Genomic DNA, 25,093 nt, shown 5'->3' with positions numbered 1-25,093 from the left:
CAGGCAGTCTCTTATCCTGGAAGTCTTCCTTGTTTTCTCATCTCCAAGGCCCCTGGGATCCCAGCCATCTCCACCCTTGACATACAGCAAGCATCACTGGACACTTACACATGGACGTCCCTGCATTGTTACTTTGAACCTCCATGGGTGTTGACAGCTAATTTCTTGGTGAATAAGTCATGGGTGGGGCAGAGAGGAACTGTCGATAGAGGGCTCCAAGTAAGACTAGGCACTTCTCCAGAGCCAGGGATGAACTGAATTCACTATGAACAAAGCAGCGGGGCAAAAGAAGGGGATGGATTCGTTTTCCGAAAGCTAAGAAGGAATTTTAGTAAATCCTTTTTTTCTCCCTACTTCAGGCCACGTGGACGTCCTAGAGAAGAACGAAATTTCTGAAAGCCTATCTGAGGAAGGTAAAGAGAAGTGAGAGGGTGGCTGGGTGTAAATACCCTCCCACGACTTCAGTGCAGCTTATTCTCCAGCTTCTAGACTGGGGTGTTCCTGACGGGCACCAACGCAATCCTGTTCTCAACCACAGCCCGGAACAAAGACCCAAAAAGCTAAGCCGACAGCGGCCTCTACCCCGAGCTACGGTCTAAGAGTGAGGTTCCTGTCCCCCAGGAGACAAATGAGAGTTTGCCAAAACTCTGGGGACTCCAACAGAGGAAAAAGGTCTCAGGGTCCCCGCAGTGGATATTTCGGGTTGAGGGCCTGTGCTCAGAATCCGGGTCTACCTCGCACCGGATGGGAGACCTCAGGAAGAGTGCTCTGCGTCTCTCAGCTTCAACGGAGTTAAAAGGGCACGTGAGCTGGACGAGACCACGCCTTGCCGGTCGCTCAAGGAACACGGGACGAAGGTGTGCCACACTGCAGCTGGAGAACCCCGACCTCACCGCCCTACTGCCGCTGACCCTTGCCAATCCCAGAAGCCAAACCGAACCTCCCCTTGATGCGTCATTTCCGCCGGTCGGGAGGCGGGCCGGCACCGGATGCGGAAGTCACTGCAGGGGCCACTGGGGAGTGTAGTCTTTGAGGCGGAAGCATTAGAGAAGCGGACACGGCAGGGCGAGAAGCTTCACCCGAGACCCTGTACATGTTTTGTAAACGTGGTATTAAGAAAAAAAATACCAGGGATCCAGGTGCCACGGTGGTCATTCTCTAATGACCGGGGAACGTTACCCAGAAACGGCTCCCTGGGAGGCCAATGGGAGCTGTGGGCTGTCAGTGCGCGTCTGGTTGCGCGGAGCATCCTGGGAGGTGTGGCCCCGGCGCCACGCCGAGGATGCTGGATAGTGTAGTCCCGGCGCCCTACAGAAGTAGGTCTCCAGCTGGTGGCTGGAGTGACCCCTTGTTCTTTGGTGGCGCTGGTGAGTGAGGCTCCCGCGGGACCCTTGCAGCAACTGTGCCCTTCCTGGTGCAGCAAGGTAGGTCTTAAAGGCTGGTCTATGGGCTGAGGCTGGGGACGGTGCAAATGGCGGGGAGAGGAGGTAGTGGTGGGGACACGCTGTCGTGGCTCAGGCCGTGCTCTCCCGGATGTCTTATTTTGGGGGGTGTGGGCGCGCATCTCCGAGGAACGTGGGTGAAGCTCAGCCGCAAAGCCCAGTGGTGGTGGGTGCTGGGCTTGGGCCTTTCGTCCAAAGGTTCCTGCGGTTGGGGACAGGTTCGGCCTTGGCCGAAATCCGCGATGTTGAGAGAGGGGGTCGCTCATGTCACAACTCTCCGGGTTTGCGGGGAGTTCAGTAAGTAGCCTTTGGGGGGCTGATATTTCCTAGGTGGTGGCGTGAAAGCCGTCCCTGGGGACATGTGTCCGGAGTTTCGGTGGGAGGATGTTGATCGTCCTTTTTTTGGGTCCAGCTACCCCTCACTTTTGCCGAGGCGAGGCGACAGGCAGGCTGGCTTGGCCAGACGTGCCCGAGTTGCACTGGGTGTGGAGTGGCCATTTTGGCGCGATCCTAGGCTCTCAAATTTGGCTGGTCGCCCCAGGGTTCCGGCCTTGGAGGAAGAGGTCGGGTTAGGGTGCACTAGGCAAGTTTTTCAAAGGTCCCAAGGATCCTCACTGACCACAGGAATCACAGATTCCCACATAGCTGGTGTGAACAGCCTTTGGAATTTGAAGGTCCATTTTAACCTTTTATGATGGAGAAATTTCAAACAGTCAGAAGTAGATAGAACTCCATAGACCCATTACTCAAATTCAGTGCTTATCACCTTATGACCAATTTTGATTCTTCTCATAATGCACACACTGAGAATCCTTACAACCCACAGAGATTAGCAATCACTGCCCTTACTGGTTAAGAATATGGCCTCTACAGCCAGATCTCATCCAGGCTCAGTCATTTCATAGCTGTGCCATCTTGGGCAAGAGACTGACCTCTCTGTGTCTCAATTTTCTCATCTGTAAAATGAAGATAAGAAATAGTACTTCACTGGGTGAGGAGAATCGATGAAACTCCTACAGTACCTGGAACAGTCACTGGTATATACTCAGTGCCCAATAAGTACTATTAAGAACAAAGGTGAGGGAGGATCAGCTCAGCTCATATTCAGTGTCAGCAGCATGTCAGGGCAGGCTGTGTTCCCAGCAAGTTGCCCACAGTCTTTTCTTCAGGGATAGGCCCATTCCTTTGAGGAGGAGGAGGCCCTACCCTACTGGAGCCGAGGGTTTCCAGTTACTCTTCTGAACCTTTTTTGTTCTTGATCTGCCCCCTGCAGCCCCTACCTGCCCAGAGAGGACTGCCTGGTGGGCAAAGAGAGGACTCCCGGGTTCCTGACAGTCCAGCTTCAGGTGGGGACCCCTTCCCATTTGCATGCCGGACCTCGGTGGGTTTCCTTTGCTCAACTTTGACATCTTGTGCCCTACAGTGTCCCATTCGCAGGAAAACAAGGTGAAAGTTTTCACAGGGACTATTCTTCAGACCTTGTGTCCTCATTCGTGACCCCTTTGATTTCTCCATGCCTCTCTGCTTCAGTATAAACTCTGTTGATTGAGCTCAGATGCAATCCCACTGGAAAGCATTCCTGGATTTCCCCCAGGGAATACTTCCAGTGTGTCCTTGTCAGCAGCAGAACATGCGACACTGTCAGGACTCTTGGGCTCTCAGGCTGCATTGTGACTGTCCAGCTGTCCCTCTGGATTGGGTACCTCATCCTTTTCCTCTTGAGTCACTGGCACTTGGTTAGGCTAAGCGGGTGATGTAGTTTGAAGACTCGCGTTGTCATCCTCGCTGGCTGGAAGGGACGTTCACGCTGGCCGGGCGGGGTGGGGGGTGTTATTGGAAAGGCGTGGGTTGGTTATTGTTGGAATGAGCCCTAAATGACAGGTTAGTGAGTGTGGCCTTGATCTGAGGGCAGCGGGGAGCCTAGAGCAGTGACATGATTGCCCCCTCCAGCTATGGCTGTATGTCTTTCCTTTCTGTTAGAGCTAAACTTGAAAGAATTGTCCCTGCTGCTACCTCCATGTCTATCCTTCCTTCATCTCTTAAATATTCCAATGAGGCCTAGTCAGCTCTACCCACTGAAAAACATTCTCATGGAGGTTGTGCATCTCGTGGCTAATGGCCACAGTCAGTTCTCAGCGACATTTTACATTGTTGCATCGTACTTCCTTCTTAAAATATCCTTTCACATGGTGGCTCCTGGTTTCCAGGTTTTCCTTTTACCTCATAGGCCGCTCCTCCTGTCCCTCTTCCCAGCTTTTCTTCTCCCAAACCCCCACTGTTCTTGGACTTTTCATCTTCTCCAGCCACACTGTCTCCATGGTGGCCCCATCTCCTCTCAAGGCCTTCAATGCCATCTCTCTGAGGTTCAGCCTAGGCCTGTGCCTTTCAGCTCAGATTCCAGTCTCCTGCTGTCTACTTCAGATTTTCTCTTGGATATGTCTTCAGCATCTCAAACCTAATGTGTCCAACAACAAACTCTGATCACCTCCCCAAACATGCTCTACCCCAAGAGAATATAGACCACTCTTTCAGGGACTTTAGCTCTAATAGGGAGCAGAGACATGACATCTTCCTTCAGATTGCTCAGTGTCAAAACCTTGGCCTTTTTATACTCCATCCCTACTAAGCAAATCTGGACTCACACACACAATCTCCAACCTCTGCTGCTTCCACCGTGGCCCAAACCACCACTATTTCACCTGGCTCACCTGGATAATCATATCTCTTGAATGATCTGTTTGCATCTTCCCTCATCCCCCCTAAAGTGTATTAGTAAGTACAGCAACCAGAGGGATCTTTTCAAATGTCAATCAAATCATGTCATGCATTTGCTCAAAACCTTCTAGTGGCTTCTTATCTCAGTCAAAGTCAGAATCAGTATCCTACAAAGTGGGGTATGATCTCCCCCCATGTTTACACTTGAACTTTCTCTCTCCTACTCAGTCTCAAGCACAGCACACCAGCCACAGTGAACTCTGTACCTTGACCATGCACTGGCTCTTGCCTGCGTTGCTCAGCATACCAGCCCCAGTGAACTGGCTCTTTTCAGACCTACCCACTTGGCTCACTCCTTCACATGCTTTAGATGTTTACTCTGTCACCTTTTCAGAGGGGCCATGCCTAACCACTATTTAAAATTCCAAGCCCCACCCCATTAAATAAATAAATAAATAAATAAATAAATAAATAAAATTCCAAAACCCCACCCTGCTTCTGTTACTTTTCTCCTTCCCTGCTATATTGGTCTTCATCTCACGCATCACTTCCTGATGTACTGTGTGTCTTACTCATTAATTTAGAATGCCCATCTTCCTCCTCTGGACTTTTGTGTCAGTGAGGGCAGGTGTTTTTTTTCTTTGTTCACTTTTATATCCCCAGTGTCTAAAATAGTGCCTATCATACAGTAAAAACTTAATAAATATTTTACTGAATGAGTGAATGATCCAACTGTATGTACGTAGAGCTGATTCTGGGAGGAAGGGATGAGGCTGACTGGAATGCTGGGAGAGGGTCTGCAGACCCTACCAGGAGGGACTATGGCCATCGTCCTCCTTCCCCAGCAGGTATGGGAGTGGGGAGAAATTGAGAGAGTTTTCAGAGGTAGAATCAGTCAGCCTTGGTAATGGGCTTTCTATGGCAAGTGGGGAAGTAGTCCTGGTGTCTGAGTAAGGCACATGGGCGAGAGGGAAGGTGCTTCTGTCATTAAGAAAGTTGAGGAGGGAGAAGGCATGGCATGTCTGGAAGTGTTCTGATTATTGATTGCTGCACAACAAACCACCCCAAAACTTAGTGGCTCAGAAGAATCAGCATGTTATAATTTCTCACAATTCTTTGGGTTTACTGGGATCAGCTTTGTGGTTCTTCTGCTCTGTGTGAGTTACAGACCTGGCTGTGGCCACAGTCCCTTGGGGACTTGTTTGGGTTGAAACATCAGAGATGGTTCCTTCATATATTGGGCCCTTTCTGGGTTGGCTAGAAGGCTGGGGTCAGCTGGGACAGCTGGGCCTCACTCTGCCCATGTAGTGTCAGGGCCTCTGTCTCTGCATGGTCTGTCCGGCAGAGGAGTTGAACCTCTTACATGGTATTTGGGCCTCCGTAGAACATAAGCTCTCTAGCCTTAAGACATAAACCTGTAACTGGCACAGTGTCACTTGGGCCGCGTTTACTGGGTAAAGCAGGAACAAGGCCAACCCAAAGGAGCTCCCAGTGTTTGAAGCTGGAATGATTTGAGCAGCCAAATAGTGATGATATTCTATTATAACCCATGGGATAAGATATGAATCCATACTGATATAAAGAATTGAATAAATTTAAAAAATGGGGGAGAAGGGACAGCTCTTGTTTACAGAATAATTAATGAATTTAAAATTAAAAAGGGAAATAGACCCTCATCATTTGGTAAATACCACAGTAATAACTACCGTGGACACATCCCACAAATGCATGCTAACATTAGTGAGTGGACATTTGAAGAGAAACAGGGTATTTGTATAATCTCAAAGTATCTCTCCCAAGATATTTATTATAAAACCCCAGCAGACATCGCCTTAACCAAGTGATCAAGATCAAGGTTAATATCATCAGTAATAGACATATCAGTATCATCAACTCCTTGATGCAGTGCACTGAAAAGGACATGACATCACTTCTGAGATAATCTAGCCAAAAATGAACTAACCTCCTTCTGATCGTGAAAAAAACATCTGACAAACACAAAATTGAGGGATATTCTTCAAAAGTGTCAAGTTCACGAAAAACAAGAAAAGACAGGAACTGTCACAGATTGGAGGAAATTAAACATACCTGGCAACTAAATACAATATGGGAACTTCATCTGAATCCTGGACCAGAAAAAGGACACTAGTGGAAAAACCGACAAATTTGATTAAGGACTATGATTTAGTCAATACCAATTTCCTGGTTTTGATCATTGTACTATGGTTTTCTAAGATGTTAACATTAGAGAAAGCTGGGTGAAGGTTATATGAGAATTGATATTTTTGCAACTTCTCTATAAGACTAAAATTAGTTCAAAATAAAAAGTTCTAAAAATCCATCAATCTTATGTTCTTGAGTTTTTTTTTTTTTAAGTAAGGAATGGGTGTTGAGTTTTGTTAAAGAATATTTCAGCATGCATAAAAACACTTGGTTTTTCCCTTAGATCTGTTGATTAATATGGTATATTATAGTAATGGATTTCCTAATACTGCACCAATCTTGAATTTCTGGGAATCCCACTTTGTCTTGGTGAAATATTTTCTTATTGTCATGGTGGAGTCTCTTAGCTGATATTTCTAGAATTTTGCTTCAATATTCATAAGTGATAATGATCTTTAATTTTCAGTTTTTTGAACTACCATCAAGTTTAGGTGTCAACATTAGAGTTGCTTTATAAAAAGAATAAGGAAGTTCCCTTCATTTTTCAGTGCTCTGGGACAGTGTTTTGAGCATTGGTACTATCTGGTTTGAAAGGTTGGTGAAATTCCCTTGTGACCATCTGGCGTCAGTTACATTTCCTTAGAAGTTATGTATTTCATCTAGGTATACAAATTTTTTTTATAAAGGTCTGAAAAATACTCATATGACTTTTTAAAAATGTGTTTTGGTGAGTCAGTAGTTATTTCCCCTATGTTATTTCTTACTTTCAATATTTATGCTTTCTCTTTTTTTTTTTTTAAGATTTTATTTATTTGACAGAGAGAGACACAGCGAGAGAGGGAACACAAGCGGGGGGAGTGGGAGAGGGAGAAGCAGGCTTCCCGTGGAGCAGGGAGCCCGATGCCGGGGCTCCATCCCAGGATCCTGGGATCATGACCTGAGCCGAAGGCAGACGTTTAACGACTGAGCCAGCCGGGCGCCCCTGCTTTCTCTTTTCTTAAGTTAGCCATGTTTCACTAATTTTTTTATAGAAATTAAGATTTCGGGGCGCCTGGGTGGCTCAGTTGGTTAAGCGGCTGCCTTCTGCTCAGGTCATGAGCCCAGGGTCCTTGCTCAGCAGGGAGCCTGCTTCTCCCCTGCCTGCCGTTCCCCCTGCCTGTGCTTGCTCTCTGTCTCTGTCTCTCTCTCTCTGGTTCTCTCTGTGTCAAATAAATAAATAAAAGCTTAAAAAAAAAGAAATTAAGATTTCACTTATTACACTTTTTTCTGTTCATTAATTTCCATTCTTATCTTTATTAAAATATCTAAAGCTGTACATTTCCCTTGCTCACTGTTTTAAATGAATCCCACACATCCACAGGGTTTTCATTATTATTTTTAGAAATTCTGTGACTTCATTTGTGTTTTCCCTCCAACTCCCACCTAATGCAACATTCAGTAAACCTTTTCTACTTTCCCCTTCCCTTGTCTCTTCTCCCATTTTAGTGGCATTTCTACTTTATCAGAACACATGTCATATACCATTAGTATATATTTTTCTTCCCTGCTCTCTTACCCACTATGTTGTGCTAGATCTACAGTTATATATATTAAATGCTCACCATCAGTTCTTTACCTGGTTTCCCTTTCCTGTTTTATCATGTTTAATATTCATCTTCCAGTAGATTCCTCACAAAGAGCTTCTCGGGGCGCCTGGGTGGCTCAGATGGTTAAGCATCTGCCTTCGGCTCAGGTCATGATCCCAGGGTCCTGGGATCGAGTCCCGCATCAGGCTCCCTGCTTGGAAGGGGGCCTGCTTCTTCCTCTCCCTCTGCTGCTCCCCATGCTTGTGCTCTTCCGCTCTGTCAAGTAAATAAATAAAATCTTTAAAAAACAAAACAAAACAAAGAGCTTCTCGCAAAGAGCTTATGCCTACGGAATTCCCCAAGCTCTTGCATGTGTAAAATGGTTTCCTATAGGCTTCTTACTTGAAGAATCCCTTGGATGAATATGAAATCTTTGGCTCATAATGTCTTTCCTTAAGTTTCTGGTAAATGTAGCTCCACTGCTTTGGATGACTTTTTTTTTTTTTCATACTTTTTTTTTAATGTGGTAAAATATATATAACACAAAATTTACCATTTTAACCATTTTAAATGTATAGTTCAGCAGCATTAAGTATATTCACATTATTGTACAACCACCCCACTCTCCATCTCCAGAGCTTTTTACATCTTTCCAAACTGAAACTCTGTACCCATTAAGTAATAACTCCCTATTTTCCCTTCCCCTGAGCCCCTCTCAACCATCCTTCTACTTCTGTCCATGTGAATTTAATTACTCTAATTACCTCATGTATGTCAAATCATACAATATGTGTCTTTTTGTGTCTGATTTATTTCACTTAGTCTGATGTCTTCAAGGTTAAACTATGTTGTACCATGTGTCAGGATTTCCCTTTTTTATCTGTGTCTGTGTGTGTGTGTGTGTGTGTGTGTGTGTGTGTGTGTGATTTTGTTTATCCATTCATCTGTTAATGGACATTGGGTTGTTTCCATGTTTTAGCTATTATGAATACTGCTATAAACATAAGTGTACAAATATCAGTTCCAGGGGCGCCTGGGTGGCTCAGTCGTTAAGCGTCTGCCTTCGGCTCAGGTCATGATCTCAGGGTCCTAGGATCGAGCCCCACATCGGGCTTCCTGCTCTGCGGGAAGCCTGCTTCTCCCTCTCCTGCTCCCCCTGCTTGTGTTCCCTCTCTCGCTGTCTCTCTCTGTCAAATAAATAAATAAAATCTTTAAAAAAATATATATCAGTTCCAGTCCCTGCTTTCAGTTCTTTTGGGATATCCCCAGAAGTGGGATTGGTAGATTTTATGATAATTCTATTTTTAATTTTTTGAGCAAACACTATATTGTTCTCCATTGTGGCTGCACCATTTTATATTCTGAACAGTACAAGATGGGTTGAATGATGATTTTGATAATTTTGATGAAAGTCTGATATATTTTTTGCCTAAGATCCTTTAGGATTCTTGTTCTTAAAGGCCTGATAGCTTTTCTAGTAGATATCTTGAAGTGGGTAGTTGTGAGTAAACTTCCCTGGTACTCTGTAGGTCCTTTCATATTTAGACTCAGGTCATCTATTCTTGAAGTTTTCTTGGACTGTAGTTTTAAATATTGTTTCCTTTTTGTTTGTTTGTTTTCTTCAGGAACTACAATTATATGGGTGATATTCCCTTTATTGTCTGATTTCCATTTCAACCACTTTCTCTCTAGCCCATCCTTTGTTTCATTTTTATTCTCTCAAGTGGTTTTCCTGCTACACTTAACGCCCATCCTGTTTTCATTTCAATCTATTCTTTGCTGTCTTGTAACTTAGTTTCATTTCTTTCTGAACTTCAGTCAACACTCATTTTGTTTCTTTATTTTTTTGTCCATTTCTGTTCTTAGCTTTTGAGTTTGTTTCCGGATTTACTGAAATATAATTGATATGTAACATTGTATTAGTTTAAGGTGTGCAACATAATGATTTGATACATGTATATGTTGGGAAATGATTATCACAATAAGTTTAAGACTATTTCCTCAACATAGTTACAAATTTGAATTTTTGATTCAAGATGATTTCTCATATGCCCAAATGTTTGAGGATATTGAATTCAGCTTGTAGTGTTTGTTATTCTTTTTCTCTATTACTATTTTTTTCTTTCCTTTCCTTTTCTTTCTTTCCTTTTTTTTTTGTAGAATTTTTTTTAGCTGAACTCTGGAATAGAGGAGGACTGCACATCTGCATTTCTGTAAACAACTGTCAGATTCTTGTGTTTTTGACGGGAAACTCTTCTGTTAGTGTAACTAGTATGATTCCTTTGCTGGATTGCAGCAGGAGGAGAGATTGTGTGTTCTTTTTTTAATTCTCTTCTCTTTTGCAGGACCCTGTATTTCCCCCTTGCTTATTTTTCCCCTTTACCTTGGAGTTTCCAAGAGTTGCCTTTTCCTTGCTTGTAATCCCCTTTTCCCTTGGAGCTTCCCCTTTCCAAGACATCCTGTGCTCATTCTGCCTAAGCTTTTAAGTCCCGTCCCTGTAGTAAGTATTCTGACCTATCAGTACACATTTCAGCATTTTCTCATGCATGGTAATGTTTCTTTTCTGATGGTTGTTTTCTATCAACTTTATTTTTTATTTTTTTTTAAGATTTTATTTATTTGACTGAGAGAGACACACAGAGAGAGGGAACACAAGCAGAGGGAGTGGGAGAGAGAGAAGCAGGCTTCCCGCGGAGCAGGGAGCCCGATGCGGGGCTTGATGCGGGGCTCGATCCCAGGACCTGGGATCATGACCTTAGCCGAAGGCAGCCGCTTAACGACTGAGCCACCCAGGCGCCACTTCTATCAACTTTAAATCTGCTGTTAATGTCTCTCTTCTCTCTTTCATGTAGTTTTCCCCCCTGAGCTGCTCTTCTACTCTCTGATGGCTTAATGTTGGAAGTAAACGAGATAGCGCACTGGTTTCGTGTTTTATGCTTTTTAAAATTTTTTTTTATTTTTTGCTTTTTTTTATAGGTAATTTATTCACAGGTAATTTGAAGTTAGAATATCCTCTGTCCAGGTATGCTGAAAGGATGTATGTTTTGTGTAAATGACCTGTGTTTCAGTAGAAGCTTATCTAAGGTATTTAGCAATCTTTGACTTAATTGGATTCAAGCTCTAAACTCAGTCTCACCTGTGAACAGTAGCAGAAACCTGCACAGCTCCATTCACCTTCCATCCATTGTTAGCCACTTGAGCTCTTTGTTTCTTGCCTTCTGCATTCAGCCAAAGTATTCAACCAACTTTAGGAGGTGCTTGTGTGTAGATTTGAGGCTCCATCCCTAGTTGCTCCCACTTTTCTAGGATTTTGGCAGGCTGTTTCCAGAAAGTCTGGAAGCCACAGACTATTGATCTATTCCTCCTGTGCCGCTTGACCCGGGGAGTGCCCTCAGGTGAAAAACAAGTTAAATACAGGTCTCACCAGTATGCATCCCTTCTTTCAAGGGTTGTACCCCCTCCGGTTTCACACTGCTTTTGGTTGCGGTATCTTCGATTTTTTTTTTTTTATGTTTTGGTTAGGGTGTATAGTTATTAGTAAAAGGGTTAGTTTGATGCAAGCTGTTCTCAGTATCACAATCTAATGCTACTGGTTTTTAATTTACTCTTTCTTGTTCTTTTAAAAAACATTTTCTTCTCTTTTTCTCAGTTTTTGTTTTTTTCCTACTTTCTGGAATAGAAAGCAGGTGAAAACAATTTGTTGGGTTTTTTTTGTTGTTGTTTTAAACCCAATACATTGACAGTTCAAAAAACTGGCATTTTCCCTTTGTGGTTTCTTATTTTCAATATTTATGTTTTCTCTTTTCTTAAGATAGCTGTGTTTATTTCACTAAATTTTTAAGAAATTAGGATTTCACTTATTACACTTTTTTCTGTTCATTAATTTCTGTTCTTATCTTTATTAATATATCTAAAACTGTACATTTCCCTCATCTCACTGTTTTAAATGAATCCCACACATCCACAGTGTTTTCATTATTATTTTTAGAAATTCTGTGACTTCATTTGTGTTTTCCCTCCAACTCTCACCTAATGCAGCATTCAGTAAACCTTTTCTACTTTCCCCTTCCCTTGTCTCTTCTCCCATTTTAGTGGCATTTCTACTTTATCAGAACACATGCCATATACCATTAGTATATATTTTTCTTCCCTGCTCTCTTACCCACCCACTGTGTTGTGCTAGATCTACAATTCTGTATATTAGATGCTCACCATCAGTTCTTTACCTAGTTTCCCTTTCCGGTCTTACTGTGTTTAATATCCATCTTCCAGTAGATTCTTCACAAAGAGCTCAAGGCTATAGAATTCCCCAAGCTCTTGCATGTGTAAAACTCGTTTCCTATAGGCTTCTTACTTGAAGAATCCCTTGGATGAATCAAGTATTAACCAAAAGTGTGGAAAGGGGCACATACTTAATATGTGGTCGTTGGCATTGTGAGTTGGTCAGCCTTTGGAGGGCAATTTGGCAGTGTAAGCACATGTTCAAAATTAAGCCCAGTAATTCCACTCTGTTAGCACTCATACAGAAAGACTGACATGTTTGCAAAAAGGTATTGCTTATAACATTTTGGTGATAAATACGACGGCCTGTCCAATGACAGAAGAATACTTTGTTAAAGAAAATGTGGTCTGGGGGCGCCTGGGTGGCTCAGATGGTTAAACGTCTGCCTTTGGCTCAGGTCATGATCTCAGGGTCCTGGGATGGAGTCCCACATCCTGCCACTCCCCCTGCTTGTACTCTCCCTCTCTCTGTTTCTGGCAAATAAATAAAATCTTAAAAAAAAAAAAAAGAAAATGTGGTCTGCTGTTGGACAAAGTATAACAATTATTAAAAAGAATGGAGTTTTAAAAGAAATTCTTTTTAAATAAAAACAATGGAGTTAGGTCTGTGAGTACTGGTGTACACATAGACCCAAGATATTAAATGCAAATAAGTCAGAATACAGATGGTTTTTATTTATGGGAAAGTAACATTGTTACTTTACATGTTTACACATGTACCCAAATACAAATGAAAATGACGAGACAAAATGATAAAGAGCACTAATGAAATAGTTAACAGCAGTTACCCAGATGTGGGCCTGGGGCAAAGGCCAGAAAGAGAACTAAACTTTTTCTTTTATAATCTTCAGACTACTCTGGATTCTTTCTAACACTAACAGAGATGTTAATCACATGTATAATTACATCAAATGAAATTAAACCACAAAAGTAAATTTCTTGAAAAATGTCTTTTGACTTCCCTTATAAATGATTTGCCATTTTATTTCATTTTTTCCCTAACCACTTCGTCCAAGTCATAATATTTATTTATTTGACCTGAGTTTCATAGTTTATTATTTAAAATTGATCATTAATTCTTGCCAGTTTCTGTCCTTGGTTATTGCTTTGGATTCCACTGGTTTTGTTCTCAACACACTGTTTTATCTGTCCTGGCTATCCAATGAAAAAACTGTATACTTTTTACTTTTTTAATGAAAATTCTCAAACATAAAAGAGACAACAGTATAATGACCATCCTTACATACATCATCTTGATTTAACGCTTCTTAACATTTTGCCATATTGCATAAGTTTTTTTGCTGGCTAAGAATTTTAAAATAATTTTTATTAATGGAAGAATTCCAGACATGTTCAAAAGGAGCAAGAATAGTATAACAAAGCCCCAACTTTAACAGTCATCACCATGTTGCAGTCTTCTTTCATGTTTTTGTCTCATTTTTTCTGAAATGTTTTTAATCATTTCCATCCATAAATACTTCAATATGTATCTTTGAAAATCAACCAGAATACCATTTTCACAACCCCTCAAATTCGTAATCCTGCACTTAACATTATGTACTTCCAAGTAAATGGCCTCAAAAATGTCCTTTTACATTTAACTTGTTATCAGGAGAGTTTGGAACTGAACCTGTTGAAGGCCTGGCTTTCTGGACCTTTTTCCAGGGCCCTAATTGAGAATCAGCCTGGTAACATCATGCCACCTGTCCCCCAACTGAGGCAGGTCCTGCCTCACTCATGGGGAGAGCATTTCTACCTGACACCCTTTCATTTCTGTTTTCCTTACCCAGATCTGCCTTCTGAGATATCCTTCTTTAGGGATACCAGGGAAAATGGCCACAGGGTGCCGGAAAGCCAGGGTAATGGTGAGTGTTTTCTGTATTTCCACACTGGCTGTGTCAGGATAGACTCATTTTCTTATTCTGGCTGCCTTGTTGGTACCTGGCAGAGTCTAGCATTAGTCTTGGAGTGATTTACTTTACCTGAAGCCTGTTCCATCTATGATTTAAGTCACTCACCAAGTGGCTAACCCTGAACAACGCACAGTTCTACAGGACAGGAGAGAGTCTACATTCCTTTGTTCAGCTTTAAAACTTTTATAAGCTGAGAGTGATATCAGGGAAAATAATGAAGTAGGAAGCACCAGGAATCTGTCTCCCCACGTAGGCAACAATTTTATTGGCAAAATCTGTCTGATGTAACTATTTTGGAACTCTGGAGTCTAGTTGAATGCTTGCAGCTTCCAAGGGAAGGTTTGGAACGGTCAGTTTCCACTCTTAGTGCAGTACCCATCACACATCCCCCTCCCCCATGGCAGAAAGCCATGCATGTGTTCCTGAAGCAGTTTGCACACAGCTTGCGGAGGCCAGGGTGGGCAGCAAGGACCTTGTCCTCCAAATACTGAGGATCTGTATTCTGATTCCTGATTGCTGCTTCTCATTACAGAAATGGGCATTACATTGTTACAACCCCCACTGGCTGAAGTAGGAGATTTAAAGAACCAGATCCTGGGAAATTTCTTCCTCTTTATTTTTTCCCTTTTCACCTTTTTCGTCAGACATTTCAGGATGGAACATCCAAAACAACTGCATGTATCCCTATACATCCTTTTGATTTAGAAAGTTACCATGCATGCCCACAGAAAGGCACAGGATCAGAAAAGCATAAGAAAGACCCAAGAAGGGCGCCTGGGTGGCTCAGTTGGTTGAACGACTGCCTTCGGCTCAGGTCATGATCCTGGAGTCCTGGGATCGAGTCCCGCATCGGGCTCCCTGCTCGGCAGGGAGTCTGCTTCTCCCTCTGACCTTCCCCCCTCTCATGTACTTTCTCTGTCTCTCATTCTCTCTCTCAAATAAATAAATAAAATCTTTAAAAAAAAAAAGAAAGAGACCCAAGAAAACCCTAAGTTTACACCATAGGCTGAATCGCAGCATAGACAGCCTACAATAATTTTAAAACCCAGTAGATACTAAGGAGTCTGAGTTCTAGAGTTGTTATATTATAATATTCAGATATCCAATTTTCCACAGAAAATCAGGAGGCAAAGAAACATGACAATATAGTCCATTCAGAGGAAAAAAATAAATCATTAAAAACTATCCCTGATAAAGGCCAGATGGTGGGACTTACTGGACAAAGACTTTAAAACAGTTGTCTTAAGATTCTCTTAGCTAAAGGAAGACATGAACAAAATCAAGAAAATTATTTTAGGACAAACTGGAAATAGAAATAAAGAGACAGAAGACATAAAAAGCAAATAAGAAGCTCAACAAACTCCAAGTAGGATAAATTGTCAAAGAGACCCACACCACAATACAGTGTAACCAAACACTTGAAAGCCAAAAGCAACATAGAATCTTGAAAACAGCAAGAGAGAAGCAACTTGTCACATACAAAGGGTCCTCTAAAATCTATAAGCCAGAATCTTCTGGAAGCCAGAAGACAGTGGGTTGATATATTCCATGCTGAAAGAAAAAATTGTCAACCAGGAATTCTATATCCAGCAAAAATTGTCCTTCAAAAGTAAGGGAGAAATCAAGACATTCCCAGAAAAAGAAAAAGTCATATAGTTTGCAGCCACCAGACTTGCCTTGCAAGAAATACTCATGGGAGTCTTTGAGGGTGCAATGAAATGATAGTAGACAGTTACTTGCTGCTATAGGAAGAAATAAATTTCTACAGGTAAATAAGTTGGCAGTTATATAAGCTAGTGTTATTGTCACTTTGGTTTACTACACTTTTTGTTTTCTGAATGATTTAAGAGATTAATGCCTTAAAACACAATTATGAGTCTATATTTTTGGACACAATGCACAAAGTAATCTTATGACTTTAATAACTGACAAGAGGTGAGGATAGAGCTATATAGAATTGTGCTATTGAAGTTAAGCTGATATCAATTCATATTAGGGTGTTATAACTTTAGGATGTTAAATTTAATCACTGTGATAACTCTAATGAAAATAGATACAGAATGTACACAAAAGGATATGAAGGGGCACCTGGGTGGCTCAGTTGGTTAAGTGTCCAACTCTTGATTTCAGCTCAGGTCATGATCTCAGGGTTGTGAGATCAAGCCCCACGTCGGACTCTGTGCTGGGTATGGAGCCTGCTTAAGATATTCTCTCTCTCTTCCCCTCTCCCTCCCTCCCTCTCCTAAAAAAAGAAAAGAAAGAAAAAGATCTCCAGGAAACAACATAATTTTACAACTTAAGAGTCTAGAAAAAGAACAAACTAAACCCAAGGTAGCAGAGGAAGAAAAGAGTCAAGATTAGAACAGGGTTAAATAGAGAATAGAAAAATAATAGAGAAAAATCAATAAAACCAAAAATTATTTCTTTGAAAAGTTTATCGAAATTGACAAAACCTTTAGCTAGCTTGACTGAGAAAACAAGAAAGCTCAGATTACTAAAATCAGAAATGAAGTGGGGCATTACTGCTGATTCTACAGAAATAAGGGGGGTTATATGAGACTGCTATAAACTATTGTACCCCAACAAACTGGATGGCCTAGATGAAATGGACAGCTTCTTAGAAACAGAAAACCCCAGGACAGAATCAGTAAGAAACAGAAAGTCTTGAAAAAAAAAAAAAAAAGAATTAGAAAGTCTTGATAGACTAGTAAGGACATTAAATCAGTAATCAAAAGCTCCCAACAAAGAACAGCCCTGGACTGATGCCTTCTCTGGTGAATTTTATCATGCATTTAAAGAAAAACACCAATTTTCAAACATTTCCCCCCTCAACATGAAGAAGGAACACTGCCTAGCTAATTCTGTGAGGTCAGCATCACCTTGATACCAAAATCAGACAAACCTTGATACAAAACCAGTAAAGAAAATTACAGGCCAAGATCTCTTATGAGTACTGGTGCAAAAATTCTCAACATAATACTAGCAAACCAAATTCAGCATATTAGAAGAATTATACACTTTTCTACAGTAGTAAAAGAATTCTATACACTGTATAGAATTATACAGCATATTAAAAGAATCCCACTGACTAAGTCTAGTCCTAGAATGCTAGGATGGTTCAACGTGTAAACATCAATAAATATACCACATTAACAGATGAAGAGCAAAAACCCCACGGTCATCTCAACTGATGCAGAAAGTATTGATAAAATCCAGCACTCTTTTATGATAAAAATACTCAAGCTAGGAATAGCTCATGTATATGAAAAACTCACAGCTAACATACTCCATGGTAGAAGACTAAAAGATTTTCCTGTAAGATAAAAGATCAGATATGACACATATACCCACTTCTGCCACTTCTGTTTAACACAGTATTAGGAATTCTAGCCAGAGTAAGTAGGAAAGAAAAGTAAAAAAAAAAAAAAAAAAGTATCTAAATTAGAAAGGAAGAAGTAAAATTAGCAGATGACATGACTGTGTATATGTAGAAAAGATTCCAGACACACACACAAAACCTGTTGGAACTAATATACAAATTCAACAAAATAGCAAGATACAAAATTAACACACAAAAGCCAGCTGCATTTCTATACCCTAACAATGAACAATTGGAAAAAGAAATTAAGAAAACAATTCTACTTCCAATAGCATCAAAAAGAATAAAATACTTAAAAAAAAACTTAAGAAGGCAAAAGACTTGTACATTGAAAAATACAAAACCTTCCTGAAATAATTAAAGAAATGGAAAGACACCATGTTCATGGATGGAAATTTTAATATTGCTGAGATGACAACAGTACTGAAGTCGATTCAGTGTAATCTCTACAAAAATCTCAATGGCTTTTTCTTCTTTTCTTCAGAAATAGAAAACTTAATCTTAAAAAAAAAAAGAAATAGAAAACTTCACCTTAAAATTCATATGAAATCTCAAGGGACTCTGAATAGCCAAAACAATCTTGAAAAAGAACAAACATGAAGGGCTCACAGTTCTTGATTTCAAAATTTACTACAAAGTTACAGTCATCCAAGCTGTTTGGTACTGGGATAAAGACAGAAATACAGACTAATGGAATAGAACACGGAGCCCAGAAATGAACCCTCATGTATATGGTCAAATGATTTTGGACAAGAGTACCAAGACCATTCAATGTGGAAAAGACAGTCTATTTAATAGATTGTGCTAGGAAACTATGCCTACATGCAAAAGAATGTAGTTGGACCCAAATCTCACACCATATACAAAAATGAACTCAAAATGGATTGAAAACCTAAACAGAAGGAACTAAAACTATAAAACTCTTAGGAAAAAGACAGGGGAAAGCTTCATGAAATTGGGTTTAGTGATGAGTTCTTGGATATTACACCAAAAGCCCAGGCAACAGAAGAAGAAATAGATAAATTGGTCTTCATCAGAATTTATAACCTCTGTGCAAATATATTTCCAAATCACTTATCTGATAAGTGATCTGATAAGTGATTAACATTCAGAATATATAAAAAACTGTAACCCAACAAAAATACAAAGACCCTGATTCAAGAATGGGCAAAGAAAATAATTTGAATAGATATTTTGCAAATAAGTTATATAAATGGCAAATAGGCATGTGAAAAGATGATCATCATCACTAATCATTAGGGAAATGCAGTCTAAGTCCACAGTGAGATACCATTTTACACTCATCAGATGGCTGTTATAAAAACAACAAAAATAAAACAGAAAGCAACAAGTATTGGTGAGGATGTGGAGAAATTAGAACCCCTCTGCATCACTAGTGGAGTTGTAAAATGATGCAGTTGCTGTGGAACACAGTGATTCCTGAAAAAAATGAATGTGACATTCCCATTTGCTCTTGTAATTCTACTTCTGAGTATATACCCCCAGATAATTGAAAGCAGGGACTCAAACAGATCACTGTACACCAATTTGTGAGGTAGTATTATTCACAGTCATTAAAAAGTGAATCAAACAAGATGTCCATCAATGGATGAATGGTCTATACATAAAATCAAATATTTTTTAGTCTTGAAAAGAGAGGAAATTCTGAGTTCATGCTTCCAAAGGAATGAACCTTGAAATTAGCCAGACACAAAAGGACCGATATTGTGTAAGTCCAATTAACTTGCAGTACATAGAATAACCACATACATAGAGATGGAAACCAAAATGGTAGTTATAAGGGTTTGGGAGGAGGAGGGGTTATTATTTAATGGTTACAGTTTCAGCATGGGATGATGAACAAGTCCTGGAGATGGATAGCCGCGATGGTTGTACAACTATGTGAATGTAATTAATCCTACTGAAATGTACACCTAAAATGGTAAAAATAGTGTAATATTTGTTAGGTATATTTTACAATAAAAATTAAAAAATCTATAGGCTGCTACATTCCACCTCTTCTGTATTCTACCTTTTATTCCTCCCGGGTTGTCCTCCGTGTCCACATGGTGGCTTCCTCTCTTCCTTTGCTCACAGTGTCGTCTTCTCCGCTCCCTGCATGCTTCATCTGGAATACCTAACACTTCCCTCTTCTCCTCACTCCTGCCCATTCTCTAAGAGAAGTCCCTGGGGCTTCTTCAGGACTCTTTCCTGATGTCCGTATTTCACTGTGCTCACCATTTTGAAATAGAGTTAAGGAGATTAGTAAAACTGGGCAGGGGGGTGAGAATGAATATAGAGATGAATTTGAAGGTTGAGTAGCCAAGAAGGTCCACCCTGAGCATCCACAGTGTGGGGCCATAAATTTAATATACTATTATCTACATTTCACTAGTTGACCACAGAGGTGGACCCCAAACCCAGGCAGTACGTTCAAGTCCATGCTCCTCACTATGCCCCACTTGTGCCTCTCAGACCCAAGGAGGCCAAGGGACCATGGCATTTACGGAAAGGACTGAGTTATAGTTAGGCTGTGCCATTATTGAATTGTATGAACTTTAGTCATTCAGATGCTTCAATACTAATGTGATTGGTAATATTACTTAATTTTTTAAATTCTTAAAATTAAAAGTCTGTTACATTTTTACTTTTGTTTACTTTTTATTTATTGTTTGCTCTTCTATCTGCCTAGATTTAAAGTTCCTAAAAGTTAGGGACTTTTTTTTTGCACATATTCTCCACACAGCCCACCCAGGATCTTGAATGTAGATTCACAGGTGTTGTTGGCTGGATAGCAACAGAGGTTTAAAGGTCTTGGAACACATGGCATCAGGGTCACAATCAAAGGCAGAGTATTTTTTTTTTAATTTATTTTTAAAGATTTGTTTATTTTATTTTGAGAGAGAGAGAGAGAGTGTGCATGGGCACACACAAGTGGGGGGAGGGACAGAGAGAGAGGGAGAGAGAATCCCAAGCAGGCTCCACGCCCAGTAGAGTCTGACATGGGGCTCAATCTCATGACTGAAATCAGGAGTCGGACACTTAACTGACTGAGCCACCCAGGTGTCCCTAAGATTTATTTATTTATTTCAGAGAGAGAGAGAGAGAGAGAGAGAGGAAGCACGAGCAGGGGGAGGGGCAGAAGGAGAGGGAGAGAGAATCTCAAGCAGACTCCCTGCTGAGTGAGGAGCTGGACACAGGGCTTGATCTTAGGACTTTGAGGTCATGACCTGAGCTGAAATCGAGTCAGAGACTTAACTGACTGAGCACAAGGTGCCCCCAAGACAGAATCTTGGTAGCTCACCTGCCGCCCACTGGGCAGCATCCTCCCTTCCCCTCAGCCTGAGTCGTGGGCAAGGCTGGCTCCTCAGTGAGCAGAGCTGTGTTTTCTGTTACAGGCACACATGGCATTCAGAGATGTGGCTGTGGATTTCAGCCAGGAAGAGTGGATGCTGCTGAGCCCCGCTCAGAGATCCCTGTACAGGGAGGTGATGCTGGAGAACTACAGCAACCTGGTCTCACTGGGTAAGCCCTGGAATCTCTAAGGACTCATGTCCCTGCTGCGGGGCATTTTAGGCTGTGCTTGAAGCAGCCATCTTGCTTTCTGAGTTGGCCCTTGTGCCCCTAACCTACAGCCACCTTGTTTTTTCTTTTCCTGTGAGCAGGAATTCCATTTTCTAAGCCAAAACTTATCAGCCAGCTGGAGCAAGGGAAGGAAACCTGGAGAGAGGAGAGAACATGCCCACCAGCCGCCCGTCCAGGTAAGTGGGGAGTGCTAGGCAAACGGAGAACAGAGCTGCAGGCAGCTTGGCGTGGGAGACAGGAGGCATTGCCCTGGTGCTAGAGAGCAGCTGTTCTCACCTCCCGTGCTGTGGTTGGCGTTGCCTGGCATGGCCTCCCTTCTAGACCTTCATCCTCACCTAAGGGCAGGGCTCTCCTGGTGTCTCTCATCTCCTTCTGCCACTAGAAGTCTTTCTTCCTCCCACTGGGTTTGCCCTCTTTCCCTCACTCAGATCTCTTCCGTAGGCATGGGCTTCTTTTTTTTGCTTTTCTTTTTAAAGATTTCATTTATTTGAGAGAGAGAGAGAGAGATAGCAAGTGAGAGAGAGAGAGAGAGAGAGAGGGAACACAAGCAGGGGGATCAGCAGGCAGAGAGAGAAGGAGCCTCCCTGCTGAGCAGGGAGCCCGATGCAGGGCTCGATCCCAGGACCCTGGGATCATGACCTGAGACAAAGGGAGACGCTTAACCCACTGAGCCACCCAGCACCCCTCATGGACTTCTTTCTGTTACTGTTTTTTAAAAAGATTGAGCAAGAATGTAAGAAAAAACCCAGCAAGCTACAGAAAGAGGGCAAGCTTGCAGATGGCCACCTTCTCTTTATGTCCTCACATGGCTTCTCTGCACGTGCACATCCTTGCTGTTTCTCCCTCCTCTTGTAAGGACGCTATTCACATCAGATAAGGGCTCTACCCTTGTGACCCCTTTAACCTTAATTACCGCTTAATTAAGGTTTAACTTAATTGCCTCTTTAAAGGCCCCATCTCCAAATACAGTAACATTCTGTATCAAATACTGGAATATAGATGTGTATACAGTTGATTTTTAAAAGTTCATTTCATTGGGACGCCTGGGTGGCTCAGTTGGTTAAGCGTCTGCCTTCAGCTCAGGTCATGATCTCGGGGTCCTGGGATTGAGCCCCGCGTCAGGCCCTCTGCTCAGCAGGGAGTCTGCTTCTCCCTCTCCCTCTGCTCCTCTCCCTGCCTGTGCTTTCTCTCTGACAGATAAATAAAATCTTTAAAAAAATAAAAAAATAAAAGTTCAGTTCATTGATCAAGAAAATTGTGTTCAGGTTGGTCCAGTACCATCACTACCTGGTTTCTCAAATTATTTGGTCGTTTATTGCCTTCAGAAGACTAGAAGCAGCTGTGATAAAACAATACACTCAGCATCTTCTACACACGAGGTACTATACGAAGAAATTTTTGCTTCTATGCTGATTTGTGGGAAGATTTTTATTTAGACTAATTATGGAAATTAACAGGAATTAAACTGGTCAGGAACCCCAGGAGGGAGCATCTTTAAGGGAGTAGGGGACTATACTGTGTTTGTGTCATCCATTGCTGAAAACCTATGGCCTTGTAGAAATTCTGGCCCAAAGTCATCCTCTAATAAATATTCATTAGTGAGTGGAGGAACTCCAGGCACCTCACACACGATCTCTTTAACCATTTTTATGCTGCTTCCTACAACTAGGGGTTCTCCATTCTGAATGAGTGTTCTCTCCATCTGTCCCTTTGTTCTCAGGGGGAAATAGGGAAAGGCCTGACATTTCCCTACAGGTCCTCTGGTCAGATCTCACTCAGTCAGAGGAGATACTCATGGACACGGTTTCGGTCATGTGCGTGGTGGCGATGAGACAGTTGTGGGAGCCGGGGAGGACTGTTGCTTAGTGTCCCTATATAAAAGAGCTGAAACTGCCTGGGATGATTTTATAGCTGACTACATGGGAGAGGCTTGGGAGGGGGCTTTCTGGGTTGTAATGGAAGAGGCTGGAAGAGCACGTCATTTAAAGGAAGTCTTGGCTGGGTAGCTCTCCAGTTTTAAGCATTTTGAAGAGCAGGGAAGCGGGTCTCCCAGCAGATTGGGCAGAATTGCTCGGGCTACCCCACAGCGTCTCAGTTCTGACTCCAACTTTTCCCTCTGCAGTGGAACCAAAGCCAGAACTCCACCTCTGTCCTTTCTGCCCTTCGGATTTTTCCAGTCAGAAAGTCCACGTGCAGCACATGCTGTGTAATCATCCCCCCTGGGTCTTCACATGCCTGTGTGCAGAGGCTCCTGTCGAGCCTGGGGATCCGTGCCCACGGGACCAGAAGCAGCAGCAACAGGCCTCAGATCAAGAGCCCTGGAGGGATAAAGCAGAAGGTCAAGAGAGAGAAGGCGCCAAGCCTTTGTTTGGCAAGACAAAGAAGAGGACTTCGGGGGCATTCTCTAGGCCACCCCAAAGGCAGCCGGTCAGCTCCCGGAGTGGCCTCAGAGGCGTGGAAATAGAGTCCAGCCCCACCCCGGCAGGGAACCCCGAGGAAGCAGACAGACTGTTGAAGAGGATAGAAGTCTTAGGATTTGGAACGGTCAACTGTAGAGAGTGTGGACTGGGCTTCAGCAAGATGACAAACCTGCTCAGTCACCAGAGGATTCACTCCGGGGAGAAGCCATACGTGTGTGGGGTGTGTGAGAAGGGCTTCAGTCTGAAGAAGAGCCTTGCCAGGCACCAGAAGGCGCACTCGGGGGAGAAACCGATTGTGTGCAGGGAGTGCGGCCGCGGATTTAACCGGAAGTCAACACTTATCATACACGAGAGGACACACTCAGGCGAGAAGCCGTATATGTGCAGTGAGTGTGGGCGAGGCTTTAGTCAGAAGTCAAACCTCATCATACACCGGAGAACACACTCGGGGGAGAAGCCCTACGTGTGCCGGGAGTGTGGGAAAGGCTTTAGCCAGAAGTCTGCTGTCGTCAGACACCAGAGGACACACTTAGAGGAGAAAACCATCGTATGCGGTGACTGCGGACTAGGCTTCAGTGACCGCTCGAACCTCATCTCACACCAGAGAACACACTCCGGGGAGAAGCCTTACGCCTGCAAGGAGTGCGGGCGCTGCTTTAGGCAGAGGACGACCCTGGTCAACCACCAGAGGACACACTCCAAAGAGAAACCTTACGTGTGTGGAGTGTGTGGGCACAGCTTTAGCCAGAATTCAACTCTCATCTCACACAGGCGCACACACACCGGGGAGAAGCCTTATGTGTGCGGGGTGTGTGGACGCGGCTTTAGCCTGAAGTCACACCTCAACAGACACCAGAACATACACTCAGGGGATAAGCCCATCGTGTGCAAGGATTGTGGGCGAGGCTTCAGCCAGCAGTCAAATCTCATCAGACACCAGAGGACGCATTCAGGGGAAAAGCCCATGGTGTGTGAGGAGTGCGGGCGAGGCTTCAGCCAGAAGTCGAACCTCGTTGCCCACCAGAGGACACACTCAGGGGAAAAGCCGTACGTGTGCAGGGAGTGTGGGCGAGGCTTCAGTCACCAGGCAGGTCTCATCAGGCACAAGAGGAAGCACTCAAGGGAGAAGCCTTACACGTGCAGACAGTGTGGACTAGGCTTTAGCAACAAGTCAGCTTTAATCACACACAAGCGGGTACATTCAGAAGAGAAGCCATGTGTGTGCAGAGAGTGTGGCCAAGACTTTATCCAGAAGTCACACCTCCTCTTACATCAGATGACACACCAGGGAGAGAAGCCTTACGTGTGCAAGATGTGCGGCCAAGGCTTCAGCCAGAAGTCCCACCTCAGCAGACACAGGAGGATGAAATCTGTGCACTACAAACCTCCACTCCAGCCTGACTCTGAGGCCTGTGTGGGACAATCTCCTGACCTCTTACACGCTCTTTGAGAGTGAAGGTAGTAGTGCGGACTAAGTCATCAGAACTGTTATACTTTCATGAAATGGAGTAGAGAAGTGCATTCCAGGAGTGGTCAGAGGACATTGGACTTAGTTCACTTTCTCCACACTAAGTCTTCATGTTTTGTGGCCTTTTGTTCTAATAAACATTGCTTCTTTACAAATCCGTAA

At 42.7% G+C, this 25,093-nt stretch overlaps 1 protein-coding gene across 10 annotated transcripts; it reads left to right on the top strand.

The window, feature by feature from the left end:
* The first annotated feature begins 1,260 nt into the window (after positions 1 to 1,260).
* ZNF133 (zinc finger protein 133) lies at positions 1,261 to 25,093 on the top strand. 10 transcript variants are annotated; one of them, XM_088026694.1, is made up of 6 exons: positions 1,404 to 1,424; positions 2,716 to 2,788; positions 13,957 to 14,031; positions 20,857 to 20,983; positions 21,124 to 21,219; positions 23,166 to 25,093. In XM_088026694.1, exons 3-6 carry the CDS (start codon positions 13,999 to 14,001, stop codon positions 24,911 to 24,913), a joined length of 2,004 nt encoding a protein of 667 aa, XP_087882820.1. In that variant the 5' UTR covers positions 1,404 to 1,424; positions 2,716 to 2,788; positions 13,957 to 13,998; the 3' UTR covers positions 24,914 to 25,093. The 10 variants fall into 10 exon arrangements, with proteins under 10 accessions (XP_027968760.1, XP_027968761.1, XP_027968763.1 ...); XM_028112957.2 differs by lacking the exon at positions 1,404 to 1,424 and adding an exon at positions 1,558 to 1,739; XM_028112959.2 differs by lacking the exon at positions 2,716 to 2,788 and having other exon boundaries at positions 1,261 to 1,424.

This window comes from Eumetopias jubatus, unplaced genomic scaffold (genome assembly GCF_037043125.1).
Source record: "Eumetopias jubatus isolate StellerSeaLion01/CBP00866 unplaced genomic scaffold, mEumJub1_p1.0 scaffold_9, whole genome shotgun sequence".
Taxonomy (NCBI): domain Eukaryota; kingdom Metazoa; phylum Chordata; class Mammalia; order Carnivora; family Otariidae; genus Eumetopias; species Eumetopias jubatus.
The sequence above is the reverse complement of the archived record's forward strand: the minus strand, read 5'-3'. Positions and strand labels throughout refer to the sequence as shown.